General features: G+C 35.1%; 1 protein-coding gene across 5 annotated transcripts in view; it reads left to right on the top strand.

Annotated features, from left to right (window-relative positions):
- Positions 1-25,474, top strand: part of usp (ultraspiracle) — a 94,833-nt gene that overhangs the window by 1,573 nt on the left and 67,786 nt on the right. The window contains exon 1 of one of the 5 annotated variants that reach the window (XM_065347183.1): positions 4,469-5,325. The exons of 2 other annotated variants lie outside the window; for them this stretch is intronic. In XM_065347183.1, the coding sequence (XP_065203255.1) occupies positions 5,244-5,325 (82 nt within the window). In that variant the 5' untranslated portion in view covers positions 4,469-5,243. Of the gene's footprint in view, positions 1-4,468; positions 5,326-8,169; positions 8,684-25,474 lie in introns of those variants that run through there. 2 more of the 5 variants (XM_065347182.1, XM_065347184.1) reach the window with 2 other exon arrangements.

Below are 25,474 nucleotides of genomic sequence, written 5' to 3'. Positions count from 1 at the left end.
GCCTAACGTGTTCGTCGCAGGCAGAATGAGAACGTGCTTTTAAGTTTTCAAACATTTGTTATATTGTTACGATGTTTTAAAATTATTTACTGTTTGTTTGAATTGTCTATTATTCTTGTAACTTGGACGACGAAAATTTGATGCTAATTACTATTCAACCTTAACGTTGCATTGCATAAGTTCTGACAAGTTGAAGGGTAATTTGACAAGTTTCGAACAGATTTGTACATTTTTTCTAGAGTTATTTTACTATGTTTCACGTATGATACGGTTTTAAACGACCTTATGTGATGCGAATGTGAAATAGTTGCCAAATGACGTTAAAAAGACATGCTAAAGTGTTCTTCCCTTACTCTTTTTCTCGATTCTTGGATTCCCCTCTTTCTGCTGTATCGAACTAGGTAGTAGGTACTTCAAAATACAAACACATGAAAAATGTGAGAATTATTTCGAGTACCTCGACGTGTTTCTTTTATTCTAACCAGACGTATGTAAAATGAAAAATTGAACAGTCATAAGCTTCGTTTACGTTGAAAAATTTCACTATTGGAATGTGATTGAAATAAGAGTGTTGTTGAGTGTGAATTTTTAAAGAGTGTTCTTGAGTGTGAATTTTTAAATGTCATGGTTTCAGCGTCCAAATCATTAACTTTTACAAGAATTTTTGAGTTGGAATCGTGATTTGTAGGTGTGTTTTTCTACCAGGAAGCTGTTTTACGTAAGATATCGAAAATTTGCAACTTTTACCTGAACGAAGAGTTACTAGGATCGGTTTATGTGAATTGTTTCGATGTTAGAGTAATTTTTCTTCGAATTTTGTAATCAAAGTCCACGATTGAATGAGATAATTTTTCGAGTCATTAGAAAGTTTGAATTTTGAATCCAAAAGTCACGAAGGATTTATCAATTTGGTTTCGATTTCAATTATGAAATCAACAGGATTTGTTGAGTTTTTGAAATTCTGTTCGTTTCGATGATCATTTTATTCTGAATTTTTGAAATTTGCTTGCAGTGGCCCTTTAATTTGAAAGTTGAGCAAAACACCATCAGATTGAAATTTACTCATTCAAATGTTGACCTTTTTTTTTAGAAGAAAAAATTTAGAATTCATTAATTGAAATTTATTCCGTAAGATAATCTTGGCTCTCTATTTATCTTCTGTTCTCTCCTGGCTTAATTTATGATCTTGAATTTCATTTCGCAATTTTTGAAGAATTTCGAGAAAAATGTCAAAAACTCAGATTTCCTTCAACAGATTTGGACTCAAGTTTTCAAGTAATAAAGCTGCTCAAGTTACTGAAATTAACATTTGGTTGCTTTTCCAACGTTTTGGTTACTGAAGTAACTTTTTTCCTGCTCTAAAATTTAATTTTTTGCATCTTGAGGAATAAAGACCAATAAGTGAATAATTTGCAAATTTATATACTTTCTTATATTTTTCCAATGTGTTACTCCGAAAACTTTCAAAGTCTGGCTCTCCGCTGAAAATGGAGAAAAATGTCGACTTTTGTCATAACTGTCATAAAATCTCGTTTCATGCTGAAAATTGCTGAAAATTGTCGCTTTTCGCCACAAATTCCAGAAAGTCTTACTTTTCCCCAATAATTTTCGAAATGTCAAAGAAGAGCTTGTTCTTCAACAAAAATTTTTGCAAAAAAAAACACAAAAAATCTCGCTTCTGCCAAAATTACCAAAAAGTTCTGTTTCTTGCTAAAAGTTAATAAAAATTGTCGTTTTTGCTTAAAAATTTCCAAAAAATCTCAATCTAAGTCTTTTTTTTAAAACCAAAAAATTACAAAAAAACCTCGCTTTTTTGGAAGAAATTACAATAGAGTATCATTTTTATGCTAATAATTGCCAAAAAGTCTTCCTTTTTACTAAAAAATGACAGAAATTCTCGGTTTTTGGTAAAATTTCTGAAAAAAACTCAATTCTATTCCAAAAATGTTTCCAAAAGTTTCGTTTTTTAAAAAAGAAATTGTCCAAAAGTCTTACTTCTTTGCATTAAAATGTTTTCTTCATCCTTTTGTCAATCTGTTTTGTTACCTTTTTCAAGTTTTTTCTGGTTTCTGAACTTACTTTTTTTTTTAGAAAAAATTGCGTACGAATCTTGACGTTTTTGTCGGTTTAAGTCGTATCTGTTTTCATGGTATTTTTCAAGAACTGAAATAATTCAAAATCTACTGGAAACCCTTTCAAGACTGATTCAAACCGCCACCAATCAATTTTGAAAGGTCGGTTATGGAGTTCAAACTAACGTATGTAGTTTGACATCTGACGCGTTTGGAAATATTAATTCTCTCCCCCGCCCCTTCCTCTGAATACCTGCTCGAGAAAAGCCTGAATTTGAACCAAAAGAAACGAATTCTAAAACACTTATGCCTAAATGGATCAAAAATGAACTTCGAGGACGATTAGCCAAGTTCGTTGGTGACGAATTTAATTTGACCCATTTTTGTAGGATGGCTTAAAAACTCTTCGGAGTTGCGACCAATCGATTTGCCATGCTCAAAATAGGATATGGGTCAAATTTTAGTTTCTTGGCTTAATTTGAACAAATTTTGTTTTATTTTTCTTGAAAAATGAACTTACTAATCCATAAATCGAAAAAATGAAATGTGATATTCCTTCAAAGCCGCAACTACTAAAAATATGCAGAAAACTCTGCCTCTGTCTAAATTAGATTTTAAGAAATTCTTTCAGCTTTTTAAAATGCCCTTTAGAGTCTAAAAATGATACTAATTTCTGACTAGTTAACCTGAAAAGACCTCTCTACATTTGCTCATGTTTTATTCTTATGTTGTTTTCAATGATGTATTTCCTTAACCAATTCAGAGAGTAACCCTTTGTACTGAGCTTTTGTCGACTTGCAGGATCCCTTGAAATTGGGTCAAAAATACTGACATGCTGTGAAGAAATCGCATGGGTCAGATCTGGAGATTCCTTCAGTACCTAATGTGAGGAATTGAAAGGTTATTTGGTGATCTCTGAAGTTGGATTTTTCATAAGGGGAAGTTGGAAAAGCTATTGATGTGTCACTCTAACCCCTTTCTTATCTTGAAGCATTGGTTGTTTGTTAGGCCATTTTTGCTGAATTGTGTTCCTCGTGCCTTTCATCTCTGAACTGAGATTAGAGGCCACTGCTGACCTATTTTTGTCAAATTTGATTTGTAGGTAGGTACTTTAGTGGATCATGAGGGGATAGGCGAGTTCTCAGTTGATTTCATACATCGTTTCAACCCTTTTTGCGTTAAAATCAAAGGTTTTTCCTTAAGCATTCACATTATCAATCATCACGTTTCAAAGGCTATTGTTGACTACTTTTAGTAGAATTTGGATCTATGCACCTTCCAAACAGTGTTCTGGGAATACTGACATTAGTTTAGAAACTTTTCTGATAAAATCTTCAATTTATTCAATGATGTAAGCTCTATTTGAAGGAGCTGATCCTTATTTGACTACTAAAAATACTGACATGTGTCGAGAAAACTTCAAGTTGGGTCAATAACCCCAAAGATATCCTCAGTGATGTCAGCAATTGAAAGTTTCCTCAATGATGTTAACCCTCTTGGAGAAATTCCTTTTTTATCAACTGAAAATATGTGCTGAGAAAATTTTTGGGTCAGGTCCAAAGATTTGTCCTCCATAGTCCATAGTGTCAGCAACTGGAAGTTTCCTCAATAAAGTCTGCCCTTTTGAATGAAAGAATATCCTTATTTGACTAATGAAAGTTCTGACATGGCATGTGCTGAGAAAACCTTCAGGTCAAATCCAATGATATCCTCACTCCTCATAAGTCATAAGTCATGTCAGCATCTGGAGGTTTCCTCAGTGATTTTAGCCTTTTGTAAAAAAGCCCTCAACTGACATGTCAGCCACTCTGACCCCTTCCATACTAAAATGCATCAATTCTCGGACCATTTCGGCCTTATATTGTTCCCTCTGCCTCTCTCATGTCCTCGACCCCCGAACTACGAGTACGAATCCAGGTCACAGCTGACCTTTATTTTTCAGTCAAATTTGACCATAGGTACCTTATACATTGTAGTACCTTAAGACCATGGCCATCATATTCGCATATACTGCAAAGTGGTCCCATAGGTACAATGTACATACATAGTATGCATAAAATGTATGTACCTATGTATGCAATCGTGTGTAGAAACAGTGGTGGGGTAAGAAGGACGGTTTCGGTCTTATGGACGGACGTCGATGGCAGGCTGAGGCAGCGGGGCCTCGGGACGGAATAAAACTGTGTGCTTCGCGCGAAGTACCCTGGGACCGGAGGGGTGTACGGGCCAGCAGCAGTATACATGGTGGTTTAGGGAACTGTGTCAGTGTGTCCCCGCGTTGGCGCACTCGCGTTCGTACTCGCTCTCGCTCTCTTACGTCGCGGCCCGAAAGTTCGCCATAACTTTGTACGTAGGCTCGCGGCGCGGCGCGGCGCGACGGCGGATTGGGACGGGCGGCCAACGTTCGCTCCTCCTGCGCCACCTGATCGCCGCGTCTCGCGCGTCGTCGACGTCGTTGCTGTTGTGGTGGTAGCCGTCGTAATTGTAAGAAGTGTAGCGCGTTAGCGCTCTCGGCCAAGATCACTAGGTCATTTTGTCCCGCCACGATCGCGCGTACATCGTCGCCGAATCGGTTTGTCGTGGTCGCGCCGAACGCATAAGGCGATTTACGTAATTTCGTAATAATTTTTTTTCTCTGTTTCTCTGCTCCCCCGTTTCTTCTTCGTTCGCAAGCCTGTTTTTCGCGGTTGAAAATTTTTTTTTCGTTTGTTTTCGTATTTTTTTTTGTTCGATGTGGCGCGTGTTTACGTAATTTTTCGTGTTTTTTTCACCTCGTTTTGGAAATTTTTTCCTTCTCTTTTTTCTCTTCAATTTTTATCGAACAGTATACTTTCGAGCCGCAAAACAACGCGGTTCTAACTGGTTTATCGGTTTTGTTTTTACTCGTAGCCCTTTCCGATTTCGTTGTGTCTGTTGTCTGTTATTTTTTATTCCTCATTTTTTCTTTCTTCAAGTACCGGTGACAATACAGTCACAATGTTCCGGTTATGCGGCATTTCGATCAATTTGGTCGCATAGTTTGGTGGCGGCGTGGTCGAAATACGTCGTCCGAGTGATTTGGTGTTGACGTGAAAATCCAAGTTTTTTCCCCTTCAATTCTTGCCCCGTGCGTGGGCGCGTTCAGAGTTGGTTTTTGTGGAAGGTCCAACGAACTCGAAATATAACCGAAAAATGTATAAAAAGGAAAAGCCCATGATGTCGGTGGCGGCCATTATCCAGAGTGCGGCGGTGAGCCATCATAATTGGCCTAGAGGTAAACAAATTTTTTCTCAAATTTTAACTCATCTTAGTGAATATTTTTGAGAAGTTGAGATGCTTGTTTGTTGGAGGATGTGTCTTGAGAAATTGAGAGCATTGTGCAGCATGTTGATGTGTGTATTACGAAACAGATGTATTCTTCTTTCGTGTTTATTGCAGTTAAGGAATGGTGTATTTTTGATTTATGGTTCAAATATGCCTTGATGAATTGAAAATAATGATTTTTTTTGTTGGAAAAAAAGTCATTTTCCCGGTTCATGTTTTTTTGAAGAAGTATTTTGTGTATTTTTTCGATTATTTTACATGCAGAGTTGCCATTTCCTCAAAAAAAAAGTAAAGTTGAAAGACTTCGATACTTGGATGTTTTTGATCAAAATTTGAGATTTTCAAAAAGGATGAGCCTTAAATTTCTCACTTGAGGCCATTTCATCAAATTGTTGTGCTTTTCCTAGGTGGAGAAAATAGTCTGGAAAGATGCATCTTCCTTCTCCCCCTCTCTAGTCCCCCACTACCATTTTTGCATATGGAGGGAAAAGTTATAAAATCTGGACAAATTTATTTTAGAAGATCGAAAATGAATTATTAGAAAATCGTTCTTGAATAAATGGATAATTTTGTACTCAATGATTTTTTGAAAAGTTTTTGAGTATAAAATATGTAATAATTTGATTTCTAAATTTTCAACAAAAAAAAAATGAAGAAATTGTCTCATTTCCTCCCTTTACGTGAGGATTTTTATTGTTTATTTTCTTTTAAATGATAAAAGTGTGTAGAACTTGTATTTTTATAGATGGGAATGTTTTGAACTTTGAAGCTTTAAAACGTTCTGAACTTCCCCTTTCCCTATGAAACTTCGCTCTAGCTTTTTTGGGGCGAATGTTTTCAAAATTGAGTAACTAAAGATTGCGAGTGAAAACGATGTTGAGCAGTGAAAAATCGGTAATGTTTGAAATTTCAATAAAATTCTTCGTTTGTACCCTTTCTATTTACCATTATTGCATCAAAATAATGAATAAGGTGATAGATCAAACCACGAAGAAAATCAAGTGTGTGCTGAGTTTCTGCCTAGAAATCTGCGAGGAAATTTGTGACAAATCTTTCGAACATGAGTAAAAATTAGTTACAAATGCTCATTCGAAAATATCGGTGAAATTTATTTTTCTTTAAAAATTATTGAGATTCATTTGAATTTTTCCAGTTTTTTAGTCGAGTTCGCACTAATTTTTCCAATGTTATAATTCTCATCGGATTTCAGTGGTTTTTCACTGTTCCACAATAGAAAAAGCATGTAATAAAGAATTACTTACATATTGAGTGCCTAAAACCTTGTTATAAAAGTCAGTAATTCATGTAATTTTGAACATTGCTGGATAAATTTTATTTCATCTTTTTTCAAAAGAACCCCCCCCCCTCCTTGCTTTGCAGTACGCGATGGTCAATGATTGATTCTTCGGAGACTGTTCCATCTGTGTATATCTGATGTGATGTTGTAAATTTTCGAGACCACTGATCGATGATCTGGTTATTTTTGGTCTTTGGTCAAAGGATCTGAATGTCTTTTAATTTTCAATTTCAGTGAGCATTCAACTTCTACATACGAGTATTTATGCTAATTTGCCTTATTTCGAGATCTTTTTTCAAGGGCGAAGAATGAAAATTTGAAATTGAATAAATCACTGATGAGAATGAATTTGGTGACGAATGGTAATGTTCTATTTTGAACATTTTACTAAAAGTGTTTTCAGCATAATTTTATTGATCGCTCAATTATAATTTTATTCTTGGTGCTATTTTTACCGGAAAATTTAACGAAAAATGTATCCAATTAATCTAGACTGTCGACTGCATTCGACATCGAACGTAAAAAATTCGACAGAAAAATCGACTCGAGGTAAAGAAAAGAAACCAGCTATTAGGTCAATTTTCTGGAAAAATTACCGATATCGTTTAATTAGTAGATGAAAAATTTCAGTACCTAACTACCTATATCGTGAAGTTGTAAATTTGGTAAAATATCAACAAAATAAATCTTGTTGTCAGTAGTCACGAGTCAGGCGTCTAACAGGTTGCCCAAGTTTCGTGTATATGAATTATGTAGGTCAAAACTACATAAAAGCTAGACATTTTTAATCGAGGTACAAGTTTCGCATGTTTTTTAGGGTTGAAATTCGAATACTTTCAATTTTTTTAAACCTCGAATCAGTTTTTTTTGCTTTGATTTTGTCTCGAAAAGTTCCTCCTGCCTTAGTTTCCTCCTTTCCATTCGCAGAAAAAGAAAAAAAATACCTGATACTGGTTTTGTTTCGTAGATTTTTTTCCTCGATGATGTTTTCGGCAATTTTTGAACGATTTTGGTGATTCGATGTGTATCCCCCGCCCAAGCTCGTTGCCACAGTTCCAATATTTTATTGAAGAGTTCTCTTGTACCAAAAATGATCGTGCTGGTGTTGATATGAGTAGGTAGAGTAAATTTAAGAATTTATTCCTGAAATTTCGTGACTCGAATATGTGTTTGGGTTTCATTTTTGAACATGCCTGGTTTCTATTTTTAATAATTTTCTCGTGGTAAATTGTTCGTCTCTTATCTGAACCTTTTATTATCGATCAAAGCGATTAGACGAACGAACTTGCTATTTGGATTTTAAAATCATGTATAGTCGAGCAGTTACTTATATGCTAGCTCTATTTGAGATTAGAATGGTACGTCTACGTATATTACCCAAATTATTCTAGTTTTGAAATGTTCTCTTCGACGACTCTATTGTTAGTGGAAGCGATAAAATGACCGAGCCGTTGGCTTGATTTTTCGTGAGTATTTTCTTCACTTCGTTCAAATCAAGTCTCGAGTTGACTTTAATGTATGGTGCGAGCAAGTTGCGTTTGCGATTTTCATTTCGATGCAGATCTTCGCCTGCAAGTTGAGTAATTTTGAGTGATCGGTTTGATTTTCTCGAGATTTACGTTCGTTTAATTCGCGACTTTTTCGAGTAAGAAATTGCGTGCTTTCGTTTCGGTTTTTTAAAACGGTATTTTTTACGTGATGCGGAGTTAATTTTGGGTCTGAGTGAGTTCGGTTTGAAGATCATTTTAATGCAGATCTTCGCCTGCAAAATGAGTAATTTTGAGTGATCGGTTTGATTTTCACGAGTTATACGTTCGTTTAGCAACTTTTTCGAGTGAGAAATTACGTGCTTTCGTTTCGGTTTTTTAAACAGTCTTTTTTACGTGATGCGGAGTTAATTTTGAGTCTGAGTGAGTTCAATTTGAAGAAAGAGGAGGTCAAAAGATGTGGCGTTTTCCGTATATCGATATTAATGGAATTCCTCGTGGGCCATATTTTTCACCCGGTCGGGGTAAGCAATTCGTTCTTTATTTTTACCCTATGTTGAAGCTCATGTGTTCGTACTATTGCGAATTCGAGACGCAATTTTTTCTTCGAATTTGGAGTTTTTTGATTTTTGTTGAAAATCTTACGAACTTGAAAGTTGAAAGTGAGATGTATCTTACGATACTATGGTGATGGTGAAATGCATAAAATCTGACAGATTTTGCCAAGTGATGAATTGGTCAAAAATCTGACTCTTCGTATAAATAGATGATACTGGTACTGAAAATGGGAAAAGTGTTGTTAAAGTTGAACATTCAGCTGAACAATTATTTTCACTCACTCACTTTTTCAGCCACAATTCTTCGAAATTACAATTGCCTAGTTTGTTTGTTTTTTTGAATCACTTGTACCAAACAAATTTGAACTTCGTAGATTTTTTTTTGATGAATTTGCAGCGTTGTTTTCTTTATTTTATTGTTTTGATATATTTCTATGTCACATTAGAATAATTTGCAATTTTTATGAAGATTTTTTTGGGAGAAGTGGGGGGGGGGGGGTGGAAAGATATTGTCGAACATCGTTCAAAGTATTGCATGTCGAGAATTGAGTGTGTTACGAATTTTTTGAAATTAATTCTGCGAGTTGTTTTTTTGAGGTGTGTTGACCTCTGTGTAAATTTCCGACAATCCGTTATTTCACCAGTGATGTTGGTGTAAAACTTTACCTACGTTACCAGTAGTAACGAATTAATTGCTCGATTTGAAAAAAATTTGTACCCTATTGGAAAATTTACTCAAGTGTGTAAAGAATTTGACACGAATACTGCAACGAATAATTTTTTTTGAGATGAAAATAGAATACAATACTCGTACGTACAGATTTTTAAAATTTCAGTATTTTATTTCAGTTGGCGGAAAGTTGTCCATGTTTCACGTGGCATTATGAATGAATATATATTTTCGAAGTCTTGACAAATTTGACCGTTCCCCTTCCCTTGTACGAACCTCTTCTAGGTGATTTAAATCATCTCCGAGGTTCACTGAAGAAAATAGGCCTACTGGTTTTAGTTGATCTCAGGACGTTCGTATCCCGAATATGATGGAGAAATATTACCTTTAATTCGAGTTTAGTCAACAAAAAGCTCAATAATTGGGCTTATTCGCACCATTTCTGTAATTTTTAAGCATAAACTGGAACACCAGCCCATTTCCCCTTGAGAAATTTTGTGTTGTTTTTTTTTTATTTCTTTCAGTATAAAGATTTTTGAATGCAAAATATGTACCAAGTTTGGAAAATGAGGTATCTCGGTGGTATCTTGAGGTACTCCGTAAATTATTTCGTGATTCCCCTCCTATTCCCTTCCCACCGACCAATATTATCAAAATTTCAACCACCTTCGTTCTATTTTTCGAGTGGTCTTGCTCGAGGTCATGTTGGTATCCTTCTATGGAGCCCTCAAAGTTATGAAAAATCAAAAAAAAATATGGAATTGAGTGAGTTGATGGTCTATTTGTGTGTGAGAATTCTTTTAAATAATCTTTTCTCGAAAAAAAACCTTCTTCGGTACCTCATACAATGTTAGTTTTTTTGTAACAAATTTTCCAAAGTAGACAAAACCGAAGTCAACAAAAATTGTTTAAAAATTTTTAATTTTTGCCAGAATCATTTTGAAAAACATCCTTGTTATAGAAAAAAAACCTGCTTTGGTCCTTATTTTTTATTCGTGTACAATCGATTTTATTTACTTGTTGAATGTTCTAATTTACAAGAAATTTATTTGACTTCATTTCAACAAAAGTAGTAGGTCTGGGTACATTCTACTTTATAAATTATTAAAAAAAAGATCCAGAAATGAAAAATCAGCTTCCTGCTGCAAGTTGATATTTAAAAGCAAACTTAGCAACCAATGCAACCATCAACCAATATGGCGAAAGCAAATGCAAAAACTATCTTGCAATAGTTGCAATCAGCGAATAGCTGATGGCTTGTTTTTCTGTCGCTCATTTTCGATTTCAAGACAGAAACCCGAAGTACCAGAAGGGCAAGAATGCTGCAAAATGTGAATGAAAATTCGTTGAGAGGGGAGAAGACCCCAAGAAATTAATTTCTTATTGGTGGGGGGGGGGATAAAGTTCAAAGATTGAAAAGGGCATAAAACTGCCATTGTAATGATTTAGATTTTGCGTGATACGCGAAAAAGCTATATTGTTCTCACTTTTTCATCAACGTCTTTCCAACTTATAGTCAATCAGCGAACAGTATTTCAATAAATAGCCAATCAGCGAATAGCATTTCAATAAAGCCAAATAATTAGAGATTAGGATTTTATTATGATGCTTAGCAATATTTTGGCGCCAAATTTGAAAAAGTAACCAGCAGTTGTTTACAATATGTATGTTTGAGGTGATAAGCAATTTTAGCTCTGTATTCATCAGAAATTTCTACACAATCTTTAAATGACAATAAATTTATGAAATTTTCAGTTTATAGCCAATCAACAATCAGTATTTTTACTTGATGGTACAGCAATTACTGTTCATCAAAACCAAATTTGGGACTGATTTGAAATTTAATTTTTAATATTTTTTCATTCATGTACGAATGATTTTATTTAATTATGTAGTTGAATGTTCTAATTTACCTACAAGAAATTTATTTGGCTTCATTTTCGTAAAAGTAATGAGTCTAGGTACTGGTACAAGGTACATACATTCTACTTTATAAATTATAAAAAAGATCAAGAAATGAAAAATCAGCTCCTAGTTGATTGATATTTCAGGGTGTCTAACAGGTACTGCAGGTACTGCAAGTACTGTAAAAGTACTGCATTGAAATCCTCGGTACTGCAAGTACTGTAAAGTACTGCATTTTGCCTGAAAAGTACTGCATTTTTTCTCAAACTCATTTCAGTTTTTGGTGAAAATTGTGCTTAAAATGGTTAAAAACCACTATTTTTCAAAAAAAATCCCACAAAATTTTTTTTCGCCCTCACTTTGCTCGGGCAATATTTTGGTTTTCTTTTCATATTTCTCAATTTTAAAAAAACTCATAAAAATCACATTATGTTTGGTCAGTTTTCATCTATGTATACCTTTCCATTTTTCCAACGGACCACCTACCCAAAGTTGTCAAATTATAAAAAGTCAGCAAATTTGCCCAAATGTGCTGATCGTGTTGGGACTCGTCAATGTCAATAAATTTTGAAAATTTTTAGTCCTTATAAAGAGGTTTAATTACCAACTTTTGTGAGACTTGAATAGCACATTTTAAGAATTTTTCGCCCTCGCTTCGCTCGGGCTGAATGCAGTTTCTCTTTTTCTGAATTTCTAAGTCTATTGGTTTTTCTTTTACAAAATCAAACTTTCTAAAAATCCATCATTCAAACTCAAAAAGATGTTTAAATCCAAAAATAAACTCCTCACATGAAAAAAAAATTTTTTTATTGCTCGAAATACGAAAATTTTGAGAGCTTATGCCCTTACTTCGTTCGGGCTTTTTTGCTTTTCTTTTTTGGAACTGAAATTTATTTTAAAAAATTGTTCAAATTCTGAAATTTTTAAGCCAAAAAAATCAATCTCTTCCCATAAAAAACCGTGTTCTTTCATTTATCAAAACAGGAATTTTCAAAAGTTTCTGCCCTCGCTAATACGCTCGGGCTACTTTCTTGTTTACTTTTATGGTTATTATTTTATTTTTTTTCAAAATGATGAAGTTTTTATGTTTAAGGCCTCTAAAAATTGAAAAATGAAAACGATTTTTTTTCAGTCATGATAGGCTATGAATATATACCCTAATTACAAATTATAAATTCAACTTATTCGGATTTCTTCATAATTTTAGCGTTTGAAATTTCAAGTTTTTGCTGCCAAGTGGCAAATTAGTGTTTGAAAACTCCTGAAAAAATGGAATTCTTCTTTTTTAAAAAATTTTTTGAACCTCAAGATATGAAAGCTGAAACTGAAAACTGAAAACTGAAAACAAACTGAAATTAACAAGTTTTTCCATGTAAACTAAAAAATTACTGCTTAATTCCAACTGTTTCAAAAAGATTTTTTTGGGGGGGGGGGTCGGTGTAAGCTGGATTAAAAAAAACAAGGTACTGCAAAAAGTACTGCAAAAGTACTGCATTTCTTCCGAGAAATTTTGTTAGCAACCCTGTATTTAAAAGCAAACTTAGCAACCAATGCAACCATCAACCAATATGGTGAAAGCAAATGCAAAAACCATCTTGCAATCAGCGAAAGATTTAGACTACCTAGAAAGTTTTTTAAAAATTGATCTCTTTCTAAATTTGAAACAGTGAAATTTCACTGCCTAGCTGTCACGACATTTTGCCTTTTTAAAAGCAGTAGATTTTTCACTGTTATTGGTCAGTAAAAAATCATTTTGACTGACCAATTCAGTAGATTTTCTACTGTTTTGCAGTCAAAAACTATTGCTTTTAAAAAAGCAAAATGTCGTGACTGCTAAGCAGTGAAATTTCACTATTTCAAATTTAGAGAGTACGAAAATATAAAAACTGATTTTTTTTTTTAATCTGTAAATTTTTTTTTTTCATATGTTAAAACTTACGTAGGTCGTAAAAATCGACGGCGAAATTTTCACAATCCTGCGCGGATTGGCGATAAGGATAACCCTGGCTGTAACTAGGTCACTTCCCTTAAGTGTATATGTGTACATTGCGGGGCTCAGTGACCTTTAACGGTACAGTAGTCGCGCGCAACGCAATGCTCCGCTCCACTCCACTCCACTCCGCATCTTCTTCCTCATACTCTTCGCTATATTTCTCTTCCTCATTCTGTCTCACTCGCTCTCGTGTGTTTTCTCCATCGAACACGAGTGCGAGGGATGAAAAAAAAGACATTGTCGGTGACGCGAAAGGAAAAAGGGCGAACGGGGTACACGGTGGAGGGATGAAATAAGGCGCGCACCAATGACGACGGTGGTAGGTACTTTATGATTGTGGTATATGTTTAGGCGTTTATATCTCTCCTGCGCTTTGTCGACGCTGCTGCCTCTGCCTCGCTGCCTCCGTCGCGTCGCGTCGCGTTCTTCAAGTTGAAAAACGCGAATGCCGACCTACATTCATCCCTTTTTGCTAAAAATAGGTCAAACTTTGTACCATACCATACCGTAGTGTATAGTACGGTTCTCGTTCCTCTTCTCCTTCGTACTTTAGCTCTCCCCTCGTACCCCCCACCACCCCTTAACCCGCCGATCTAGCCGACCTTTATCAACATCGTTTTAACTGGCAGCATTTTTGCTGTCCTCGTCGTCCTTATCGGTTAAAGGGATCGGTATGAAGAGGGAGCAGGCAGATAGGAAAAGGTGCGACGAGCAAGCGAGGCTAAAGAGGGAAGGTTTATCGCGACCGAATTTCAAATTTAGGTCAATTTTTTTTTCGTTTTGTGATGGTTTTTAAGTGTAAATTTTTTACGGCGATGGCGGGACTTTCTGAATTTTTTTCGAGGTATTTCACAATAATTATTTTGAGTTGAAACTTGGAAATGTCCCTTGGAAAATTTGAGACCCCTAGGTAAGAGGGGAGTGCAAGTATGGATCTTCAAACTTAGGCCATTTCTGAAAAAAAACAGTTTTTTTTGCCATTTTACCTCGTATAACTTCCTGTAGGAAATGGCACAGTACTTCAAAAGACGCGTTCTTTATTTATTGCTCCAATACATGGAGTATGTACTCTTATAAACTTGTATTATAATTTATAATAATGATGATGATGATGAAAGACACGTTCTATGTTTCTGCACCTCGTTGATGAAAAGAGAAAATCCAAGGCCACTTTTAAGATAGAAAATAAGGTTTGTAATGTAGAAATGTATGTCTGTAGATTGCAAAAATCAAAGTTTTTTTTAGTTAATGTTCCACTCAAATTTTTAAGTTTCGGTTTAATACCTACCTAGTACCTACATATCTTTTTAGAGTTTTAACAGTCCGTCTTCATGTTATTTAATGACAAATGACAATGATGAGAATAATCCCTGGATTTTTTGCGCCAAGGTCAAAGAAAAAATGAAATGAAAGCAATAAAGCAAAAGCATTCTTACAATCAGTAATATTATCTTGAATGCTCAAGTCCCAAATCCAAAAACCTATCTTGAATACTCAAGTCCCAAATCCAAAAACCTAAAATTTTTTCCTCAAATCTACATTTTAAATAATTCTACCTAGGATTCAGTTGAAAGAAACGAAATTCGCTAGCTGTTAGTGTTTCAAGAATTGAAAAATGCTCAGGAAATATTGAGATGATCACAAGTTTTACCCTGAAGAGTAAAAGGTCAGACTGATAACCAGACCAGTTTCTGATCCTCCAAATATTATGATAGGTTGAAAGGACCCACAAAATCCCATCATCGATATTCATCACGTTGCATTGAGGACCCTGTCACCGCTATACCTGGGGTGGGGGCAGAGGTGATGTTTCTGACAGTTATTTTAGTATGTATTACAATAATTCTTCAACTAATGATGCGATGAAAAAAACTTACCTATAAAGCTGATGATATTTTAATGGTACCGTAATTTAATTGTTGAGTGTATTTTCTTAGCTTTAACGTACATATGTTTTTCCAGTGCGTTTTTATATGGTGGCTCGACCCCGAAAAATACAAAAAACTGATTTTTTCCGCATCAAATCGTCAATTTAGGTCAACCGTTTTAATTTTTTTTTTTTTCGAAACAAATCATGAAAGATGTCCAATTTTGCTATCAGCCTGAATTAGCATCAAATTCCTCTGTTTTTTCCCCTTATTTCACATAATGTTTTGAGAAAATTCAATCATAACATTCTGGGAACCCCTGAATATTTTTGAGCATCTTGCCGGGCTTTATAAATGTATGTATCTAAACTAATATCAACTTACAATTGCAAAGCATCATTCATTTTATTGCAATTTCAGCAAAATTCTAAATAAATAAATACATCTCTATGCGTAAAAAACTGAAGTCAATGTCCAGAATTTCATTGCGGTTTTTCTGTCAATAAGCCAGGTCCATATACTGAGCGAAGTATACTCTTTCAACCAGGCCCATTACGGCTGGTGCTGCGTCATTCTGGAATAGTGTTTTGTTCCGAAGAATCTCACTATGCCGTCAAACCATTTCGCTCACTGACCCAGAAACCGTTGATTTTTCCCCACTTGTTGTGGGTTGGTAAATTTTGCCAAATACGATGAAAATGGGTGAGAAGAAACCGAAGATTTTCAAGTTTTCTGAAATTGTAATTAGTACGTGATGTTTTGTAAGGTTGATATTTGTCTAGATGTGAAATTTTGCTCGGAGTGAATGTGACACCCTTAAATAGGGCGACTGGGTGAATGATACCTAAATTTGATTCACATTCGGGTTGATGGTGACGTTGTTGGACATCTTTTGTGATAAAATATTGCAAGTAAAAAAAGTGTCGGTCAAAAATGGACCAATTTTGGCGAGGAATGCGCTTGAAAAATCAGGTTTTTGACATTTTCGATGGTCAAGCATCTGTGAAAAATTCTGAAAAAATATATGTAAGTAGGGCATCTTAAAGAAATACACGATGATTTTTTCCAATTGCGCCAGTGCACTTCCTTCGAAGTTACCAAAAAAGAAAAAAAATGGTTTTGAAAAACTAAAAATGGACTTTATTGACGAAGAAGCAGCTGAGGTGCAGGCGAGTTGATGAAAAAAAGATCAAATTAGACGAAGAACTGGAGAGGAGTTACAGGATCTGCGCATATATCGTTCGGTGGCCAAGTTCCCCTCTGTATAAAAGTGGACATCGTTGCGGCAACGTCGTCGTCGTTGTCGTTTTGGTAGACAACGTTGACGACGCACCGTCGAATTCACCGTCCTTGAACTAGCACCGCGAACCGTTCCCAGGCCATGTTGAGGGACCTTTTGGTACATTGTTTTTTTTTAGCTTATGTAGCGTCCTTCCCCACACTTTAGCCCGCAGCTGTGTCCGTCGTCCCGTTCAATGTACACGGCCGCGAGACTACGCTGATGCTAGAAAATATACACCATACTAATACTACCATATACACGAATGAGTCGCGTCCCTGAAGAGAATTTTCGCGTTTTGCGCGTGCTACCGTCCCGACCCGTTTTTCTCTACCCTATCGTCCCTGCGAGGCGCAGAGTCCAATGACGTCAATGACGTTTGGGCGGCAAGAACGTTGCGTTTGTTGTTTACGTTGTTGCGACGACGGTCGACTGTGTGGCAAAGTGCGGGAATCTAGAGATGCCAGGGACCTTCATCGAATGTAAATGTGATTCGATGCGAACGAGTGAAAAATTTTGTTGTATTTTCGCTCTTAAGTAGGGTTGTGTTACAAAAGATGGAATTTTTAAAATCCTTTGTCATTGCTTGCAGAAATTTACTGTACAGTGCAAAAAACGAAGGATTTTTTGCTAGGCAATTGTAAAACGCAAAGAAATGGTGTTTAATATTGTCATTATTATCACTCACTATATTAAGACATTCCTGGTTCCAGTTGTGCACGTTAGTTTCACTTTTTTGATTGCTTCAGCAGTCGACTTCATTTTGTTTCTGATTTCGGAGTCGCAAACCTAAAGAAATAAATACTTGGTTGGAAATTCATTGAAAGGGCGAATTTTTGATATTGTTGTTATTCACTTCCAACAGAAATTTGCCAGGTAATGCCTTACAATGCCCAAGTTTAAGTGAAATCCCCTCATGGGCAACATCATCTCCTCTTTTGCGAGGCTACTAAAAGTATGGTATTCTGTCAGCCAGCTGACAACATAAATGAATGAATGTCGAATATGGTGCTTTTAGAAAACTGCTTTGATTTTTTCTCTATCAATATTTATACCCTCGTGTCTTGTGTAATTTATTGATGATGATCTCGACGAAATATTTGAGATGTGTACCTCCCTATGAAATAAAAAATGAATTGTTATCATTAGTCATTAGTAATTTATTAATTGAAACTATGCTGTTACTTTTAAAAAATAACTTACCATCGATTTTTACACTCAAAAATAGTGTTAAGTCGTCACTTCCGATAGGTGGTACATGCAACAAGACTTTTTATAACCTCTTCAACGGGATATCAAAGGTTACCCGAAATGAAAGCACACGGGATTTTGATCAAATTCGGCGGTGAGCATCATTTAGAAGAAAGAAAGTAACCTAGTAAAAATTTTAGCCCTGGAAGTGTCCCTTGAGAGGAAATATGAGCCCTCAAAGAGACAGAATTTCTGAAAAAATCATTTTTCTTGCTCTATCTCCATTTTGGAAAAAAGGTCTGTTTTTAAGAGGTAGGTAGTATTTGAGATTCTGAGTTGATCAAGATCGTTGCCATCAATACCCAATGCCAGTTTAAGGTTCTACATAGCGATAAAAATTTGCAAATCGCTTATTTTTGAGTGAATTTTTCTTCAGAAAATTTAATTTTGTACTGATTTTCTGGCACAAATACTTTTAAGTGTGATGTCTTTCTCTGTGTGAATTTCTCTGTATTCTCTAAACTAAATATATCAGAATACATAATTATGTGCATATAAGTGATTCATACTTATATACCCATATAAATTTATACTCAGATATGCCATAGATGCAATGCAAAGTGAAATTCCAGGCTATGATTTGTTGTAATGGTGGAGTGTTTGATGGAAAAACCATTTTGCTTTTCGTAGTTGTAGAGGACACATTTTTAAGCGACTAAACCATTATTATTGTAATTTTTAAAAATGAATTAAGTTAACGCTGTAGAGTTGAACTTTCTTGCAATCTGCTGGGTTGATTATTGCATTATGTATTTTACTGGTTGTGGGATTACTATTTTACGAAGTTATGTCAATCAATATTGCTACTTCAAATGTGTACCTAATAATTATTTTCCAAGTACAGTTATCGTGATACATAGAACTCTAAAAGGATGGTAAAATTCTTTGATTTCTTTCACTGATTCAACACTTGAACTTCCAGGCAAATCATGAAATGTGATGAAAAAATTTATTTTATATACTTTTTTGAATTTGGCTTATGCATGAATATGACATTGATTGAGAGGTTGCCATTCACCCCTTGAAACCATATCATAAATGATGAGACAATTTTTTTTTCATTTCCTCTGAATTCTAACATAATGAAACACTTGATTGGTTTAGTTTTTAAGATTTGTTATATGATTTTATTGAATAGAATTGAAAATTGAATGCAAATAGGTATGTACGTGTACACGCGTTCGTACTTGATGAGCACGATTCCCAATTCAATTTGCAAAGTCAATTCAAGTTATGCAATTCTTGTTTAACAATTTTTCGAATCTGAAGCAAATTGAAAATTTTCAATTTTTTTTTTAAAGTCTTACTTTAGAAGAATCAATGTTGTCTGAATATGATGAGAGAGGCTGATACACATGGTAGAATTTCAAGTGCCAAATTCTGTCGACACTTGCAAAAAATTCAAAAGCAAGCTTTAAGGAAAAAGCAAAAACCCTCTTGTAATCATCGGTTACTTGTAGTGTGTAGTAAAATAAAATGCAGTAGGCTAAACATTGTATAGACTACACATGGCGTTACAAGCCAACTTCATAAAGTTCCTTGAAAATTTCTCTCACACACAGATCATATTAGGAAATGTAAATCTACTTGAAGTTTTTGTGTTTTCAAAATGTTTAAATAGGAATTATTATTGCAGTAAAAAGCTTTGAAGAGCTAAGTAGCTGCAACTCTGAACTTTCAAAAAATTCCCCAGCATTTGTGTTAGGGTCAGTTCCCCCTTTTTTTAGATTTACTCTTTTCATTTTTGATGCAGATTAAAAGGACCTAAAAGAACAGCTCACCTGGAGTTTCTAGACTAGCTGTATTGAACTGCTCACTGGGGCGGAATGGTTTGAAAATGATTGCTCTAGGATGATGCCCCATATTTCATTACTACTTTTTTGAATCTGTGTCCTTAAAAAGGGGGTGGTTCTCATCAAGTAATTGAATTTCAATTAGGTATAAGTATGTACACGAAAAAAAAATTATGGATAATTTTTACTATTTCACACAGTAACCGGATCCCATTCAAAAATATTGTGATTTTTACTATGAGATTAGTGAATTTTACTATGAGAGAAATAAATGTTACCTAATTCTATAGGTAAAATGTATTTTTTGGCTGAGTAAAAATCACTATTATTTTTGAATGGGATCCGGTTACTATACTGAAATAGTAATTTTTATTAAAAATTTTTTCCGTGTACAATACAACCATATAACTTTTCTTGAAAACTGGCCCTGTCCAGTGTTTTACTTTGTCAGGATTTAGGGGAAATGAAAAAAAATGGCATACCTTATGACGTGGTTTTAGAGGACGGGAAGACTATTATCAGCAAGTTGTGATATTCATGTGAGATGTGAGCCCAATAGTTCTAAAAATCAAAAGCATTTTTTAAATCGAATTTCAAGATGTGCCTGAGCCTTTAAAGTTTAAATCAGCAAAAAAAAGTATAATATGTGTGGAAGTGTGGAACAACTTTGAAATTATCATAAATATCTGTGGTTATCTGAAAATGATCTTATCCTTTGGTATAAGTAACTTCTTAAAATATTTTACTCGCAGTTACAACTTAGTACCTCTGTAGTCTGCAGTTTGTACTTATCTCACAATTGTGTACATATGTATTACCTATGTTTGTACAAAAAAGACCTTTTTCGTAGTTACGTTCATTTTTACAAGACGAATCTTTCGCACGCTATTTGAAGGTTACTCGAGTACCTGAGCTGAAAATATCGTGCCGATAATTTTCAATTGGCCGTTAACCTTTCTCCTTGTTGTAAGGGCAGAACATTTGATACCTTGGAAAAATCGGCCGGCTTGTAATAAATAAATGTCACGAAGGTCGTCAACATCGCCGTTGCCGTTGGATAATCACGTGGTCTCTAACCCTTGTACGTACTACACTACACCCCCTTCGTGACCATCGTTGACTAGCCGGTGTGTATTGTCGAAGTTCGTGATTTTTTGGTCGAAATGTGTATTTGTTCCCATTAGAGAAGTACCCTGTAATTATTCGTACGTTTGTAAGTTGAATTTTTAGTCGAGTTTGCTTGTTCGTTGCTGGGGATTGGATGTCGTTGAAATCGACCAACTTTTTAAATACTGGAGATGTGAAATTAGTTAAAGTAACGATTTTGTGTCCATCTATAGTTCTCTATTATTTGCGTTTTTCATCATAGTGTTTATCGAGTACATCCATCAAAAATTACGAATATGGGAATTTATTTTCGTAATCTCAATCCTGGTTCTAATTTAATACTGTTTCTGAATGGTCATCGATTGATCGCTGCTCGTTTACTGGATACATTTTCAAGACAGGAAATGAGAAAAAGGCGACCTGAAACAACAGTACTAGCCAGGTAACTCGGAAAAAAGCCTGAAATGAAGAGTATTCGCTCGTAAGAGTAAAGTAGCAACTTACACGATGGCGTTGACGGCGGAGTGATGAAATGAAGCAGTCGAAGAGAAGAATGAGCAGAAGGAGGCGAAGAGGAGTACATCGTTTGGCAATGGGAAGTAGAGTTAGAGTGATTTCAAGGTCTCATTTGATCGTAAAGAGTTAATGTATTGTATATACGTATACGTGTGTGAGTGTGTATGTTTGTATGTGGTAGACGAAAGGGGTGAAGAGAGGAACAAAGCAGCGCGTAGCGTAATATACCGCGACGGTATTCACTTCTGCGCCCCCTCGTTTGCCTCTTCATCTCGCGATTTCCTCCCCTCGCGGCCCCCCTCGAGTATTATTACTCCTATGTACTATGCGAATGTTGCTGCCGTGGTAATAAATATAATACGTGTGTGTATGGGTTATACACGTTGACTTCCGCGTCACGCTATCGCTGCCATCGTCCATTATACCTCGCCGATTATCGGAGAAAATTTTTCAGTTTCGTTTTTTTTTTCTTCTCTCATTAGGTGGCTATTTCTTCATCGAGTAGAGAATGAAATGCCAGGGAGACAGACCTGTTGTAAAGGGATAGATGAATGCTGAGGGTATTAAGGTTGAATATCCTGCGCGTATTGTTTTGGATACGAGTCCGTAATGTCCCTCCAGCCCCTCAATTTTGGTGAAAAATTGAAAAAAATTATGAAAATTTGTGTTATGAGAGGTACTGACTTTTTGGAATTCCCAAACGCTCAATTTTTTTTTTTTAAGGGAAAGTGGGAAAGCACTCATGAATTGACTCCAAAATATTTTAATACATAATTCTCAATTATGGAAGCACTTTTCAATACCTACAATCAAAATATACAAATTGGTAATCTTGAAATAAAGAGATGCGAAAAACCGTCGAGTGATTCGGAAGCAAAATGATAGAAAAAGCGAAAAGCGAAAAGCGAAAACCTTCTCATTGCAATCAGTTTAAATTACGATATTACGACGTCAAACGTAAATGGGCCAAGAGGTAAAAAAAAAAGGAACCCAATTGATAAGCTCGCATATCTTCTGCGTGTTATCAGCGACTAAAAAAAAAAAAAAAAAAACACTTACACGGCCTCAATACAACATACATTGTGAAGGTTATGTTAATCACAGCGTATGTAAACATTTTGCTGCCTCATACGTACCGTATCTGCCTAAAAATTCCGAAATTCGTTCGTCGTGCGACTGCGCAATCGTCCCAAAGTTGTGCAGTCGAACCCGGAAGAGACTTACATGTACGTTAGCGCTGAGGTGTTCTAACTTTAACCTCACAGTTAGATCTGTTTTGCTTCTGCTAACCTATTCAGACGGTTTTAATGATTCTTCGTCTGACGATTTATAAATGTGATTTTTCCTCTCGTTGTGCGGAGGACGTTTAATTTAGTAAATTGATCTCCAATACGTACTAGTCGCTAGACGATTGCTCATTTAGTTCGTGCTTCTCTAAAATGGCGTCGTCGTCTGCTGCATCGAAAGGAAGTAGACAGTTCTACCTATGATGTGTAACAAGTGCTTTCGATCAGGGAAAGTGCTTCTGTTTGGCTAAATGTATCTTTTCCTCGAATTTTAAAATTCTACTTGTTAATATGTAATGTACTTGAAAATTGAGCTATTAAAAATCCCAATTTTTTATTTTTTGAACGTTAAAACAGCAAAAATAAAAAATAGAAAAAATATATCAGTTTCGAATTTTTTGTACCATGAATTCGATATTATGTGTATTTTTGCCTTTCAAATTGTCCGCTGAAGCCATTTTGAGAACAAATCAAGTATACTTTTACTTTTTTAATTGGAGAGAACTGAGAGGTGGAAAAAGAAGAACGACGCAATAAATTTTTACATTGCACACATTTTTCAAAATTAAGGTTTTCAAATTTTGTGGGCACCAAAAGTTTTTATTTTTCTACTTATGCCCTACTTTGATGTGAAATTTTGAAAATTTGATTATTTTGAACATTGTGTTGAAAATGCACACGACCGAGGTGTAGAGCCAACTCCTTCATAATGTTATATTTAACCCTGCAACGCAGCGAAATTTCAGTAGAAGACACCCTCTAATTATGATATTTACGTATTTATAAATGAGTTTTATTTCATTGTTTTAGGTGAGTAATGAATTTCAAACAAGATATTTAAAGATGAAAAATGCTAAAAAAGTATGTACCTACTTGTGATAATATGTTTATTATTCGTAAAAGTAGAACTACTCATTCAATACCTTAAAGTTCTCCCAGGAGACTTACGAGTATAATATGAATTTTTGAGAAAAAAAAAACCGTTCATCCTAAAAAAAAAAAAAATGAAAACAAGTTCTTGAGTTTTTGATGCTAAAATAAGAACATCCATAAACTACAAATCAACCACAAAACACATTTTTCTATCTTTCAAGGGTTTCCAAGGTTTCCAAAATATTTAAAGAAATTCGAAAAACGGAATTTTTTATTTTGTAAAAAATTCTGCTCTCATCCCCAAAGTTGTTGGTTTTTGTGAAAAAAAATCTACAAATTGTAATTGAGTGAGCCCTTTAAGTTGAAAAAAATGATGAATGAAAAAAGTCAAATAATTCCAGAATTTTTCAATTTCTGTGTCAGAATTTTTATTTAAAAAAAAAAGACTTGAAGAAAGTTCCTGAGCACTCCTTCAAACAATGTTGGCTCAATTGTACCTATAGAGCCTCCCTCTCCCTCTAAAAAATATGAGAAAAAAATCAGTAATCAAAAGTTGATATCTTGTGAAAGTATTTAAAAAAATTTTCAGGTTTTCGGAGTGCTTCTGAAATAGCTGTTTTTTAAGGAAAAAATCCCCTTCGCCCTCACTAGAATGATTTTGACAAGTTTTTTTTTATCGTACATACAAGGAGATCTACGGAAGGTGTTAACCTCCCCAGGAGTTGAAAGATCTAGACTCAACGAAACTTGACTACGAGAGACTCGAACCTACGTGACATTCATTCAAACCCTTCCTCCACCCCCTCCCCCTCCAAAAAAATAGTGGTAAAGTTTTCTAGCGTGGACATTTTTAAATCATGGATTAGCGTGTGTTTCTCTTGAAGCTTGATCATGAAAATGTCATTGATGAGAACTCCATAGAATTTCCTCCAAGTTTTCTGGAGTCTGGCAGAATGTGAGAAAGTCATTTTTGAGAATTCGACAGAGCTTTAGCAATTTTAACGATTTTGAACCAAAGTTCACAAAAAATCGATCTCGACATTATCTAAATTAACATTAACCTATGTGTAACTCGAAGTGCCGAAAATTGATAATTTCTTTCAAAGTTTTTAAAAATTTGACCTAATGTCGAGGATTTATCGTAATTTTTTCCAAGTTGTTGAAAGGAGGCTATTGGAAATCGATCAAATTTTCTCCAACTTTTCAAAAGTCAGCGAGACTCAGATCAGCGTATTTTATCCCACCGCTAAAGTTATGCATTCTCATGAGTACCTATTTTGGGCAATGATGTGTGTATAACACAGTCCATTCTGTCACAAACCTGTAAAACTTTTTAGCACAGTTTGTGCCCTGTCATCAATGCTGCATTTGCTTCTTCAAGACCATTAAAAAAATGTAGCACATTCTTCTTATCTTGAAGAGGAACTCGATTTTCTCTCTTTTGCTGCGTTTTTTTGCTCAAAATACAAAAATTATGTTATTTTAGCTAATTATTGCTTCTCTCTTCGCATTGGAATTTTCAAAATAATTTTTTGAATTCAATTTTTGGAAACTCAGCTTTTTTTTGTATCGAGTAGCAAAAATTTATAATCATGCATCAAGAATTATTCGAAGAAGAAGTAATTTAAAAGCATGAATCAAATCAGCTTTTAAAAATCAAATGCAAAAACCCTCTTGCAATTAGCTTTGTTAATTATTTGCTGCTAGCTCCATGGCAAATTGTTGCGATCTTCAAGATTTTTTGAAAATTTTTGTCAAAAATCACTTCCTGGAAAGTAGATTTGTATGCAATGCATGAGTATGTAAAATCGTAACTCGACCGATTAGAATGTGTCTAATTTTTGGAGATTGGCTAGCCATAACATTAGCATCCCCCTTCTCAATTATTAACTTACTCCTCTTTGAAAACCTCTAATACACAGCGTGGAAGGAGACGGGCATTATATTTCACCCCAATCATTCTGTAAAACCAACCTTTTTTTGCAAAATAAACCCCCTAACATTATCAATTCTTCGAATCGCCAGCATATTTTGATAAGTAGCTCGTACGCGAGTAAATGGAAAAATACACGAAAATTTACCGTACACTCGAGGAAGTAGGTACTATCGTACTCAAGGAAGAAAAATCAGCAACGAAAAAAAATTTCCTCTCCTCTACCCTGCGACGCGTTTCTACGAGTACGTCGAAAGAGCGCATCCTTGGGTGACCGGGCCGTT

Source organism: Planococcus citri, chromosome 1 (assembly GCF_950023065.1).
Source record: "Planococcus citri chromosome 1, ihPlaCitr1.1, whole genome shotgun sequence".
In the NCBI taxonomy this organism is placed as follows: domain Eukaryota; kingdom Metazoa; phylum Arthropoda; class Insecta; order Hemiptera; family Pseudococcidae; genus Planococcus; species Planococcus citri.
Note: the sequence above shows the minus strand (reverse complement) of the source record. Positions and strands in the feature narration are given on the sequence as shown.